Raw genomic sequence first — 13335 nt, 5'->3', positions numbered from 1 at the left:
CACCATCCCACATGATTAAGCAGCTTTCCAAACAGCTTGTTTTGTTCCCTGAAAATCCCCTGATTTCTCTAAAAAAAAAAAAAAATAAATTCCTTTAATGTTCCCTCACCACTCTCACCTTCAGAACCTATCCAGAAAAAAAAAGCCATTTGTCAATTAATTCCAGTTCTTTAGGTTCAGGACTCTATTAAGCTGCACAATTTTTCATATGCATCTGCTTAACACAGAGGGAAAAGATGCTGCTAAATCAGAAAAAACCCAGTAGGCTGGGCAGGTGAAGAGCTTTCTTCCATTGTGTGCACAGTGCATTTCTGCTGACTGTGAGCTCTCGCGTGGCAGGAAAAAGCCCAAATGTCATCCTTGCTTTTGCTATTGGCAGCTGTTCTCTTATTACCAAAGATAATTTATTGCACCACTGACAGATGCTGAGATTCAGAAGCTGGAGCTGGAAGCCAAAGAGACTGAATCAGGAAACAAAAATGCAAAAAAACCCACAAAAAAACAAAAAAGAAGGAAGAGCCCTACCAAAACAAGTCACTTGACTGCACACATCACACATACATCTCTCCACAGAGAGAGCAGAGGCAGCCTGAACCCCCATAACAGATGTCAAGCTGTCTGTTTTGGGCACTCCTGGAAGCTACGCAGGCTCTACGCTGAGGAACACGCTATAGGAAATCATAGAGGACCTCACTATACAAATCCTAGTGGAGACAGTGACCAGAAAAAAGCTGCATCTGCAGGGAAGAGGGCCTTGAAATCAATATTGCTTAGGACTACGGTCACTCTAATTCTGAAACACGAGGTACTCACGTTCCTAATGCTCTCTCATGAAGGGAGTTTGTGGACTGGGTGTGTCCCAGATTTCCGTGCTTCCCCACACACATTCTATCAAAGACTCTGACTTCCATGAAAATATGAACCTTATTTCCTTAAACCCAACTCCACTGGATACCAACATGAGGTAGTTAATTTCCCAGATGCTTTGGCTACTTCCAAGAAAGGATGAGACAGGATCTATCTGTTTTACATGACAAGGGGCTTTAAATCTCTCAGTCACCTGATGCAACTGTCAGGAAGCAGGGATTTCTATACCTGGCCCTTTGCAGGCCTTCTTTGCACACCGATACAGAACCACAGGTGCTTTATACACATAAATGGTCTCTACAAACATAAATCAGTATCTGTATTTTATTCACAGGCTATGCATGGAAACATACTCCTGACCAGAGTATTCTGAACTACACCTCCTTCTTCCCATCCCCAGGGAAGACGCAATTATTTTTCATCACATGCAAACAAAACTGAGCTATACACTGACACAGCTGTAAGCACAAGTGATACCTTCAATCAACATTCCCAAATATATTTTCCTAATAAAGTTCAGACCAATAACAGGTTTTCCTGCTAAACTGTCTCTTCTGGAAAACTTGGAGCAAGCTGAATTCTCTCATGGCAGCAGATTCCAGCAGTGGGAAAAGGAGTCCCAGGGCACCTCCTGTTTGTTTGCTTGTGACAAACATTCGAAAAGCCAGATACCCACATACAAAAAACGAGGAGGAGGTGTTTTGCCGCACACTTCAGAAGAGGAGGATCAAACACCGAGCCACTTCAGGAACACCAGCATTGACCGGACACGAACTGCCATGGCTCTGCCAGGATAGGAAGCCCGTGAACTGGGGGATAGATGCAGAGCAGAGGCAGCTCCCGGCGGCCAGCATCGCAGTGCCAGGCTGACACCTGGAGGGAGAGCGGGGCAGGAGCGGGAGGAGCCGGGCAGGAGCCAGGCAGAAGCGTGGGCAAAGACCGTGATCTGCCCGAGGTCCTCTGGGCCGCTGCCCGCTGCGACCAGCCCCTCTCCTCCTCCAGAGCACTTCTGAGGTGGGCCTGCTGATAAGAAGAGGAGGGGAGAAAAATATTTCAGTGCTTCAAAAACCAGCACCGATAATTATTTTCACCCTTTCAGTTTCAAAATTGACACCGCCCACCACCACCTTTTTTTTTTCTTTTGTTCCCATTTTGTCATGAACATTTGAGGTATTTTGCTTCAATATTTCTTCCATGTCACTTGTCCCATTTCTTCCTGAAACAAACACAGCAGGATGGAGCAGGCCATAAAATGTGCCAGTATTGCACTTAGTTCAACTAGAGGTGCTGTCCCTTTCCCACATTCTCCTCAAACAGCAGTTAAGCAGCAACGGGTTAGGCTTCATGCCCCAATGTCCAGGCAGGGGCATGGAACGGAATGAGCACAGAACGTAACCCCACAGGGCTCAGTTTGGGTTAACAAGAAACACTTCAGCTTACATCTGATTTCCACCACTCCTTTGAAAGCCCTCCCTCCGCACAGGTGATTTCGTCCGTTCAGCAGCAGAGTATGGAACCTCTCAGTCACACTGTGTAAGGTAACCTTATCTGGCAGTAAAATTAGGGATACGGTATAGGAATTAGGGCAAGCTACTTACTTACCCAGGAAGGTCAATTTAAGTCAAAGCTATCTTGCACAGATGGCTAATTTCAATCACACATTTGACAAAATTGTTCAATAAGCTAAAAATAAATAGTGAAAGTAATTAATTTAAAGCTGCCCTAATTGTTTCTCAATTTCCCCTATTAATTTAACCTATAACACTTCCCCTCTCAAAGCTTTAAAGCTTTAACTTAACAGCCAATTAAAGCTCCTCTTATTAAAAAAAAAAAAAAAAGTGCTGTCAGCTCGGATTCCTTCTGACTGAACTCTTTGAAGCACTTGGGATTTCATATAAATTGCACAGGGCTTAGAAACAAAGTGTTTTTTCCAGGTATAATGTTCTCAGTGAGCTAATGATTCAATGGACAATTAAGGCTAATTAAGTTTTTAACTTGGTAGCAACTTTCTATGCTGTATTTGGCTCTAGGAAGGTGAGTCACCACTGGAGTGAGCACTGATGCTCTTCATTTGTCAGTGGGAGGTGGCAGGAGTGGGACTGCCCCTGCTCAGGCTCACCACAGTGACAGGCTCCTCAGGATGGGAAGGATTCACTCCCCTTAATTCATGTGGCAGCTATATTCTTATTCCTGTAAATGCATGTGTCTGCATAAACCTGAATTACCTCCCTCATTCTCCCAGTGAGCACTGCAAAGAGAAAAGCCAGTGGGACACTTGATAGGAAAAATATTGCCACCACACATATATCATTCCTCTTAGCTTGATCCCAGTTGTTTGGTTCAGGAATTTTAGCTGCCAGGTACACCAGGTTGATCAGGACAAACACAAACAAAAACATCAATAGCCTGTCAAATTAATTTCCCTATCAGACAACACCTTTGTGGCCTCTTAAGACTGCATTTCTAGGAATCCCCAGTATCTGAATTCTCATCCTCCTGTGACCCTGTTACATGTGGGACTCGCTGAGCCAACTCCTGAGCTTAGCTTTTCACAGCCCTGCAGCACTCTGTGAGGTGATTTATCACGCTGGGCTCCCTGCTGCCAGCAGAAAGGATATCCTGTGCTCCATCCTAAATATAGCCAGGGGTCCCTCCCCTCCTCTCAGAACAACTATGTATAAGGATCTTCTTTTGGAATGCATTTTCTCTAGGTATCTGTTCTAAATGATTCTTAATGCAAGCTCACACAAAGGAAAAAAAAAATCCAAACAGAAACAGAGAAACCATTAAGAAAAGAAGACAGAAACTAAGTAAAATAGGAATGAACAGTTCAGAGACATGCTTCAACTACAACCCAGAAAGCGGAGAACACAAGGAAGTTTCTTAAAGGTAATCCTTGCTGTATTATTACTGTGAACACAATTCCTCTTGGGTACATGCAGGAGAAAGCCATATGCAAGATGCACAACAGCTGAGGAGGAGGGAGAAGGGACAAGGTGCTGTCAGCAGGTGTGCAAGGGCAGGAGGAATACAGCTTTCAGAACACTGACTTTGAGAGATCTCAGTGCATGGTTGGTTAATAGATACATTTGAGAGGCGCTGTTGACCAAAACTAACTTAATTTGGGTAACCAAAGAGTGTAACATGGGTATTTGGGGGTGAGGAAGCACAGCTGTTTGTACTGAACACCTGGTCTTTAGTGTCATTCTTGATCACCCTGAATCTTTTCCTTCACAATACAAATCTCCCTTCCATGGGAAAACATTTCATACTTGTCACACGGTCTTGAAGAAATGGTCTCACATGTTGTTTAATGAGACAAAAGACCTTGAAAGAATTCTGCATGAGACATGGCCGACGAGGAGGCACAGGTGGATGATTCCAACTCTGAAAACTAGAGCCAGGCAGCACCTAGGGAATTACTGCTTTCTGACTCTTTTTAAAATTAGGAAACAAAAAACTTGAAGGCAACTGACAAGCAATCAACAACTTTGCTTATTTAGGCCAAGCAAATCATAGAATCACAGACTATCACAGGTTTGGACTGGAAGGGACCTTAAAGCTCATCCAGTTCCAACCCCCAGCCATAGGCAGGGACATCTTCCACTAGAGCAGGCTGCTCCAAGCCCCGTCCAACCTGGCCTTGAACACAGCCAGGGATGGGGCAGCCACAAGCTTCTCTGGGCAACCTGTGCCAGGGCTTCATTGCAAGAGTCTTCTTCACTACTAAGATTTTTTTTTTTTGGTACTTCATAGTGTACAGACAAAAAAAAAAAAAAAAAAAAAATAAACAAACAAACCTAACAATCATTATCTTAATAAACCAGAGACTACATAATGTCTAAGTTTCATAATCTCTCATTCCCAATCAAAATAGAATCACAGAATCAACTAGGTTGGAAAAGACCTTTAAAATCATAAAGTCCAAACCATTCCCCCAGCACTGCCTAGGCCACCACTAAACCATGCCACTGAGGGCCTTGTCTACACAGTTTGTGAATACTTCCAGGGATGGTGATTCCACCATTCCCTGGGCAGTCTGTTCCAAAGCCTGAACACCCGCTTGGTGAAGAAATTGATCCTAATATCCAATATAAACCTCCCCTGGCACAGCTTGTGGCCGTTTTCTCCTGTCCTCTCACTTGCTCCTTGGGAAAGGAGACCGACCCTCACCTCACTGCAACCCCCTTTCAGGTTGCTGTAGAGAGTGATAAGGTCCCCCCTGAGCCTTCTCTTCTCCAGACTAGACAAGGCTCAGAGAGGACGTTTTAGACCATCTCCTTTAGACAACCTTCTCTCCAGTGACAGGACTGGCAGGAATGTACAGCAACCTTACTATACAAAGCACACTAAGAGAGCTGTAAAGGCTGCATAACCTGTACTCACAATGACTACCAAGCAATGCTGTTACTTGCAGTACTTCCACTCTGGGACAGGGAAACCTGCGGCGGGAGGAGCCGCTGCCGCGGTCCCCTGACGGGATCGGGGCCCTGAAAAAGACCGCAGCAGGTGGGGGGGGGGGGGGGCTGTCCTGCCAACTACAGCCGCAAGTGCCCCGGAGAACAGCGCCCCCGCGTGCCCGCTGCCCGGCGCCGCGCACTGCCGATACAGCGCCGGCGCTGTCGCGGTGATGTGACGGCATCGCTCGTCGCCGCGGCCGCTCCCCTTCCAGCGTTACCCGGCCGGTGCCCGGTGCCCCTGAGGTCCCGTTCCCGCGGAAGGGGGCCGGGAGCTTTAGGTCCCGTCCGGTGCGGCGGGCAGGATGCACCAGAAGCTGCTGCGGAGCGCGCACTACATCGAGCTGGGGAGCTACCAGTATTGGCCGGTACTGGTGCCCCGTGGCATACGTCTCTACACCTACGAGCAGATCCCCGTTTTCCTGAAGGACAACCCCTACATCACCGACGGCTACCGGGCCTACCTACCCTCCCGCCTCTGCCTCAAGAGGTGAGGATACACCCCCCGACCTGTCACGTGCCCAGACCCCGGCTCACCCCCGTTGTGTCTCCTCACAGTCTCTTCATCCTCTCCAACGAGACCGTCAACATCTGGAGCCACCTGCTCGGCTTTGCCCTTTTCTTCACGCTGGGAATATACGACCTGACGGCTGTGCTGCCGGCCGCCGGAGCCTCCCGGGAGGACTTCGTCATCTGCTCCATCTGCCTCTTCTGCTTCCAGGTAGGGGCTGGGGAGAGCCATCAGCAAGAAGGCTCACAGCTACAGGTTGGGTGGAAAAGTGATTGAGAGCATCCCTGTGGATGACTTGGTGGTGTTGGTCAATGAGAAACTGAATATGAGTCGGCTTCAGTGTGCGCTCACAGCCCAGAAACCACCCGTGTGTTGGCTCCATCAAAAGGAGCATGACCAGTAGATCGAAGGAGGTGATGCTGTGCTCCTACTCTGCTCTCATGAGATCCCATTTGGAGCACAGTGTAGAGTTCTGCTGTCCTCAACATAAGAAGGACATGGAGCTGTTGGAACATGTCCAGAGGAGGCCATGGGGATGATCAGGGGCAGGAGCACCTCCCGTATGAAGATAGGCTGAGAAAGTTGGGGCTGTTCAGCCTGGAGAAGCTGCATGGAGACCTCATAGCAGCCTTCCAGTATCTGAGGGAGGCCTGTAAGGATGCCAGAGAGGAACTTTTCATCAGGGACTGTAGTGAAAGAACAGGGGGTGATGGATTTAAACTTAAACAGGGGAAGTTCAGGTTGGATCTAAGGAAGAAATTCTTTACTGTGAGGGTGGTGAGGCACTGGCACAGGTTGCCCAGAGAAGTGGTGAATGCTCCATCCCTGTCAGTGTTCAAGGCCAGGTTGGACAGAGACTTGGGTGACATGGTCTAGTGTGAGGCATCTCTGCCCACGTCAAGGAGTTGGAACTGGATGATCTTAAGGTCCTTTCCAACCCAAACCATTCTGTGATTATGGAGAGGAACCATAATTGCCTACAGCAGGTTGCATTGCAGAACGTGTACGGGGTCAGTAGGATGCTCTAAAGTTCAGAGCTTAAGCTTATTGTAGACCCTGTTAATATTTAAGACATTAATGCATCCCTGTTTGAACCTTTGCCTAGGTGTGCATGCTCTGCTCAGTAGGATATCATCTTTTCTGTTGTCACCGCTCAGAGAAGACCAGCCGGCGATGGATGGCATTAGATTATGCAGGAATTTCCATCGGGATCCTGGGCTGCTATGTATCAGGCGTCTTTTATGCATTTTATTGTAATAATGTAAGTCTGAAGTGCTTGTTTAGTTCCTGTGGTCTCAGTGGCGTAGCCTCCGCACTGTAGGAAGTAGGTGAACAGTAGGCAGGAGGCAGTGATGGAAACTGAAGCAAGTTCCTTTCAGACGGAACTCCACAACCTTGAAGTGATGTGCAAATTGAGATTTCCTTTCAAGCTGTCACTTGCATAAGCCTCAAGAAAATACCCGAATTCATATGAAGGCAGGGTACATGTCCCAGGTCATGTCTTTGTCACAGGCCTGAGACTGATGATGGGATGTGTCCCCATGACAAGTAATTCAAACATCATTTCCCATTAGATAGCTTGCATGAGGCAGAAACGAGTTCATTTTCTCTTGATACACTAGAGGACAAGTAAAACAGGTTCCCCTTTGAAGGCCTAACTACATCCATGCCTGCAGCTTAACAAGACTGCCAAGGGAGAGGTGGGTTTAAAGTGAAGGCACCACATGTTGTGACATGTACCTGGGGGACAGAATCCTTTCCCCTCACTGTCAGTCAATTCACAAGTCCATTCATTCAAACCCCCTCTCTTGGCACTCACAGCAGTGACAGGACATTTGATGTATCATTATATTTCATACTGTGAGCTTCCTACCCATAGTTTACTTTTACACCTGATGAGAAAACTCACAAACTTGCTTTTGTTTCTTTTTTCCTCAGTACTGGCGTCAGGTATATTTAATCACTGTGCTGGCAATGGTCTTGGCAGTGTTTTTTGCTCAGATTCATCCCAGTTACCTCACACAACAGTGGCACAGACTTCGCTCCATCATCTTCTGCTCCGTGTCTGGATACGGAATCGTTCCCACCATCCACTGGGTTTGGCTCAACGGCGGCATTGGTGCATCTATTGTACAGGTAAAAGAGAAAAAGAGTTCCCTTTTACGTTTTGCTTTTCCTTCAGTCCTCTTACACTTTGGAAAATGAGGGGGAAGTGGCACAGACTTCTTTCAGACCATCCAATCTAAATGCAATCACTTAGAAGTTTATTAAGCAGTGAACAGGTTGAGTAGAATAGATCTGATGTAAAAGTGCACTATAAGAAGGAAAAGCGGATGCAAGGGTGACTGGGCATACATGCCTGAAGAACTGAGCATACCCTGTGGGAACATTCCACCCTGGCTCATCCCAGGGAGAGGGGCAGGGTCCAAGAGCTGAATAGACTGCAGAGCCACCATGGCTCCAGAGGAGACAGGGGAACTGGGATACACTGATGGAATGAGTACTGGCTTCCTCTTCTGTCTCCTAGGTTGGCAGCAAAAATCAGTATTTGCCTGCTCAGATCTCTGTCTCTTACACAGCCATCATTTCACATCACCATGAAGTAACCAAACTATTTTCTTGTTGTTTTATTACCACTTAGAATTATGCTCTGGGGAATAACCAGCACAGTACAGCTGGAGACAGTAACTTATGCCCCAATATGAATACCCCCAAAATCATATTGCAGCTCCCCAGGGGACCTAACTGTCCTGAAAAAAAGATATTTATTTTATCAGAGTGAGTAGTAACTGCATGGCAGTCCTGGGGTGAAGGTTTGACTAGATGAGCTTAAAGGTCTTTTCCAAGCTACTTGATTCTGTGTTTCTGTGTTCTGCTGGAGGGCTGTCACTGGGCCTCTGCTGGGGCTTAGCCCCGTCCAGAGCTACTCTTGAGCATGGAAGAGCAACATTTATGGATGTATGTAGTCTTTAGACAGAGCACTTGACACTGGCTTTTGCAAAACCAGATAAACTGTAGTTGTCGCCCCCCACATCTTCCCCCATTTAGTGTCTCCTTGTATAGCAGAATCCCAGCTGGTAATTGAGATCTTCCACTGAAGTCTCACTTATCCTGTGAGACTCAGTGTATTGGAAGATGTCCTTTGACTGAGAGATGTCATGTCGTCTGCAGACTGCACAGAAATACCAAGTAGCTTGTGTACTGAAGCAGAGAGGGCATGATAAAACAAGTTTCTTCCCATTCAGATTTTCTCAGCCTTGGGCAATTGCTTTCCTCTTTGTCTGTAGATAACAGGCAGTAAAGTAAGATGCAATTTTGTCATGCCTTTTTCATTTGCAAGGACTTCATTTTTTGCTATTTTTACTTTCTACCAGAATAGGAGAGCTTCCTTTTCTTTTGCAGGAGTTTGCTCCGCGTGTAGTTGTCATGTACTTCATCGCTGCTGTAGCTTTTCTCTTCTATATTTCCAAAGTTCCAGAAAGATACTTCCCAGGTAGGAAATCCTCTTCTGGATGGTTTTGGTTTTTTTCTGCAGTTTAGCTTCCTGCAGTGTCACAGTCCTTGCTGTGAGTCCTCACCTTCCTGTGAGAACAGACTGACCACATTCCCCATGAAGTGTTCTGTATAGTAAAACACTGTGTACTTGCATCCAAAGGTGACCAACAACTTGGGATCAAGTTCGTTAGAGAAACTGCGGTGCTTCCCTGCAAGTGGCCTATGTAGTTGAGGTCTGGAGGAGACTGATTGCTAGTTGTGCAGCATGAGTTATTGCCAAATGGAATGACTTGACCACTGCCCTTTCTCTTGCCCACAGGCCAGCTGAACTACCTCGGCTCAAGTCACCAAGTGTGGCATATCCTTGCGGTGGTGATGCTGTACTGGTGGCATCAGTCCACAGTGTACATCATGCAATACCGACACAGCCAGCCCTGTCCTGAGTATAGCCCAGGCTTGTAAGTGAAGGTACAGCAGCTCTCATACTACTGGGAATAGGGTTTTCTAACGAGTGTAGAGTTAAGTACTCCTGTCCCAAGTTTCAGTCAATCTCCCTCATTAGTTTCCCCAAAGGAAACGATGGCTGCTGTAGCACTTGTGGTAAAGAAAAAAGTGGTGATTTTGAGGCCAGGGACTGCTCATTTCTACTGCTGTATTACATGAGGCTGCAGTATCCTTGAGCAGTCCTAGAGCAGACTGGACAGGGCTCTGCCAGATCCCTTTCAGCTCTGTGCCACAATGTAATAGCCTCAAACTGTCATTAGCCTTTGTTCCCAAGTAGTCTTGTCCTCAGGTTTTGTCAGGTTTTCAGCCTACTAAGTATGGAGCTGGATTTTTTGTTAATTGGGTAAGAGTTAATCAGTGGTGGATGCTCCATCCGTGGCAGTGCTCAAGGTAGGAGAGCCTTGGGTGACATGGTCTCGTGTGAGGCATCCCTGCTCATGGCAGGGGGTTGGAACTAGATCATCTGAAGGTCCTTTTCAACCCAAACCATTCTGTGATTCCATATAGATAGTGACTGAGCTTGGTTTCCCACTGTATTTCAGATGAAATTTCTGACGTTGAGGTCTGCACCTTACCTGCTGAGCTGAGTTATGAGGTGAAGCACCGAGGCAGTTCCTTTTCTGACTTCTGGACTGTTACCTGGTTGCTGTTGGGTTATGGTGACACTTGAAAAAATGAACAGCGTGGCCTGGGATCTGAGATGCATTTTCTTCCTGTTCTGCATTCCAGTATAAAAAGGTCTTCCTGGAGTGTGACAATGGAAAGATGGGCTGTAAGACTCAGCGTTTGTTCTGCTTGGGAGACAAAACAACAGAACTGAGTGAAACCTGCTGAGCTCCCCAGCCCACATACCCGGTATCGAGGTTTGGTTCAAGTGCATCAAGACACAGCTCCTGGCTGTATGTAAGCCCACAGTAACTGTGGGGCCTGGTGCTGGATCTAAATCACAGTGGTACAGCATGTTGCAACCACAGCATCTTTATCTGAATGACTTTCATCAGCATTAGCACGGTAACATATTATCTCTTTTACTTCCTTGGACAAGCTCTTCTTTTTCTGGAAGACAAGATCGGTGTCATCCACCACAGCCACCCCTTCCTTTCAGATCCTAAAACTTGCCAATATAAATAGTGCCGTTAATTCAAGAGATCTCTCTAGATCCCTCCAGCAATTTGGAATTGGTGTTCTAAAGTACTTCAGGAGCAGTGCTAAACCTGTGTGCTCACCCTTGTTACTGTCTTGCAATCAGCAGAGTTGCTAAGAATTAAATTTACATTTGTTTAATAGGCTGAAATAACACATCCCAAGTAGGGAACCTGCTGGGGATTCAAATCACTGTCTCTTGGCCTTTTACTGTGGGATGTGCAGTACTGTACTTGCAGACTTTGTTACTGAAAATAACTTGATTGCCATAAGCCTGCCACAGTAAAAAGGTTGCCTTTGGCTTTAGAATGTCATGAAACCAGCTCTTAGAAACTTTAGGGAGTTTATAACTTACAAACATTAGGGAAACACAAAATGCAGAGGTTATTAGGTAGCTGTAGCATAATTAACCTGAGGGGTGCCATTTTTCCAACAGGATTGGAATTCTTTGGATTTGGGGATTAGAATCAGTGTCTTTAAGTGACTTCTGTGTAGCAGTTGTACTTGTGTTCGGAGTCCAGTTGAACAGTGGTAGCAAATGCTGTTTCTTCACACAATCCAGCCATTAGTCAACATTAGCCCTGTGGAGTCCTTTGCTTGCCTCAAGGTGCTGTTACCATTTAATCCCATGTGGCTCATCTGGGAGAAGAGCTGTTGAAGGACGAGGTGGCATCAGCGTGGCTGGTATTGGAAAGCAGGAGATAACCTTGTTTCTGCTTTAATGCCAGGCAGAAACATTCTGGTCTGAGATTAAGTGTCCCAGCTGCCCTTGTTACCTGCAGGGTGGCCTTTGAGAACATCACAGCAAACTTCTCATATTTTGTGATCCTCTGACACCAGCCATCTTAAAAATCACTGATATGGCCTGGTAGGATTTCAAACAAGTTCTCTTACTCCTGAGGCCAAAGCACAGGGGAATACACTTCAGACAACATGCTAAGAGCTCTGTAACACGCAAGAAGCCCTTAAAAACACTCTCGCCTTTGCCACTGCTGTTCCCTTTCCTCTAGGAGGGATTTCCTCCATAAATTTTAGCTCACAGGGAGGGGAAGAGGGCTGCCTTGGTGCAGTGTCCTCCTCAGGGCAGACAGGCTGCTCTTGGGTTCCCCTATGCTGCTGCTTCTCCAGCCTTCCCTGTCAGGGCTCTGCCAGTGACATACAGAAAACTGATGAAATCTTACTGTCAGGCACCTGAACTCTAGTTGGGGGTGGAGAAAGCAGGACACCAACTTCTCTCCTGATGTGCTGGTGTGTAACACCAACTGTCTCTTAATTTCAGTGGGTTGTTGTGGGGTTTTTCCAAGTCCAGGAATAAGTAGCGAGAACTGACTTTGACTCCCTGACTTCGAGCCTTTCAGTGTAAACACTGATTTTATTTATTTATTTATTTTTAATTTGACAGCCAAGCCAGTTCTAAGTGCACTGATTACTACTGCTGAAGCCTGAGGAGGAACCAGCAAGTAGAAAAGCCCATTTCCAATGTTATGTGAAAAAAAAAAAAAAAAAAACATTTGAAGAACATGTGTTTGTGTATTGAGAGCATACTGACTTGATAATTCTCTAAGGTATTTTTATGTCAGCTCTCACCTACTGTAGCAGTTTTCACTGGATCAGGAAACTGACTGCCAAGATGTACATTTTTATTACCCTGAACTTTATCAAGCTGCATGATGGTCTTCTATGTATGTACTGAACCTGTAAATAAATTCCACTTCATTGGCCATTTCCTTGAAGTAACATCATTCTTGCATCTCACACAGCAGAGCCACAGATGCAAACTGCTCAACCACACAACATCTGTCACCTCCCCTGTGTTTTACACAGACAGGTGGACTGTCTCTTCAACTCCCACAGCATGGGAGGCACAGGGCGGGTGTTCCAAATGCAGTACTCCAGCACTGCATGTAGTGTATTCTACTAGTGGTACATAGTGTGTTGTAGGCCTTAGCAAGTAATACTGAACCTAACAAATTGCAACTAGAATCTCATCAACAGGTTTTTAACAACGTGGACAGAGAAAGCTGGTTCGGCAGCAACTAAAAAAAGTACCTTAAAACATTTTTTAAAGAGTGACAGGATCCTGCAGCTATAAAAAGCAGAAGCAGCACCACTTACAGCAAGTGAATTACAGACTAAAGGTGAATACTTCTAAGGAGATGTGAAAGCCACTGTTACCACATTTGTTTATTTGACAACTGCAAGTGTTTCATGACATACATCAGTTGCACAAAAAAAAAGTTAAAGTTCTCTGTTTAGTGGTACACAAAAAAGCTTCAGAAACTTGAAATCTAACAAGAAGTGGAAGTGTAGTTCAGGAAAGTGCACTTAAAAGCTGAATGCCAGCAATTTAAAAAGAGT

The 13335-nt window shown here is 46.0% G+C and overlaps 1 protein-coding gene across 5 annotated transcripts; it reads left to right on the top strand.

Moving 5' to 3' along the window:
* The first annotated feature begins 5451 nt into the window (after positions 1-5451).
* Positions 5452-12700, top strand: PAQR3 (progestin and adipoQ receptor family member 3). 5 transcript variants are annotated; one of them, XR_009724265.1, is made up of 9 exons: positions 5452-5575; positions 5606-5814; positions 5883-6045; positions 6941-7096; positions 7774-7971; positions 9238-9328; positions 9650-9798; positions 10377-10429; positions 12380-12700. XR_009724265.1 is itself a non-coding variant. In XM_061345828.1 (8 exons), exons 2-8 carry the CDS (start codon positions 5630-5632, stop codon positions 12392-12394), a joined length of 861 nt encoding a protein of 286 aa, XP_061201812.1. In that variant the 5' UTR covers positions 5452-5575; positions 5606-5629; the 3' UTR covers positions 12395-12700. The 5 variants fall into 5 exon arrangements, 3 of the variants coding, with proteins under 3 accessions (XP_061201812.1, XP_061201811.1, XP_061201810.1); XR_009724266.1 differs by lacking the exon at positions 9650-9798 and having other exon boundaries at positions 10377-10697; XM_061345828.1 differs by lacking the exon at positions 9650-9798.
* The last annotated feature ends 635 nt before the right edge of the window (positions 12701-13335 follow it).

The sequence above is a fragment of the Neopsephotus bourkii genome, unplaced genomic scaffold, assembly GCF_033783945.1.
Source record: "Neopsephotus bourkii isolate Nb327-2 ecotype Australia unplaced genomic scaffold, CSIRO-AGI_Nbou_v1 NB_244, whole genome shotgun sequence".
NCBI classification, from domain to species: Eukaryota; Metazoa; Chordata; class Aves; order Psittaciformes; family Psittacidae; genus Neopsephotus; species Neopsephotus bourkii.
Note: the sequence above shows the minus strand (reverse complement) of the source record. Positions and strands in the feature narration are given on the sequence as shown.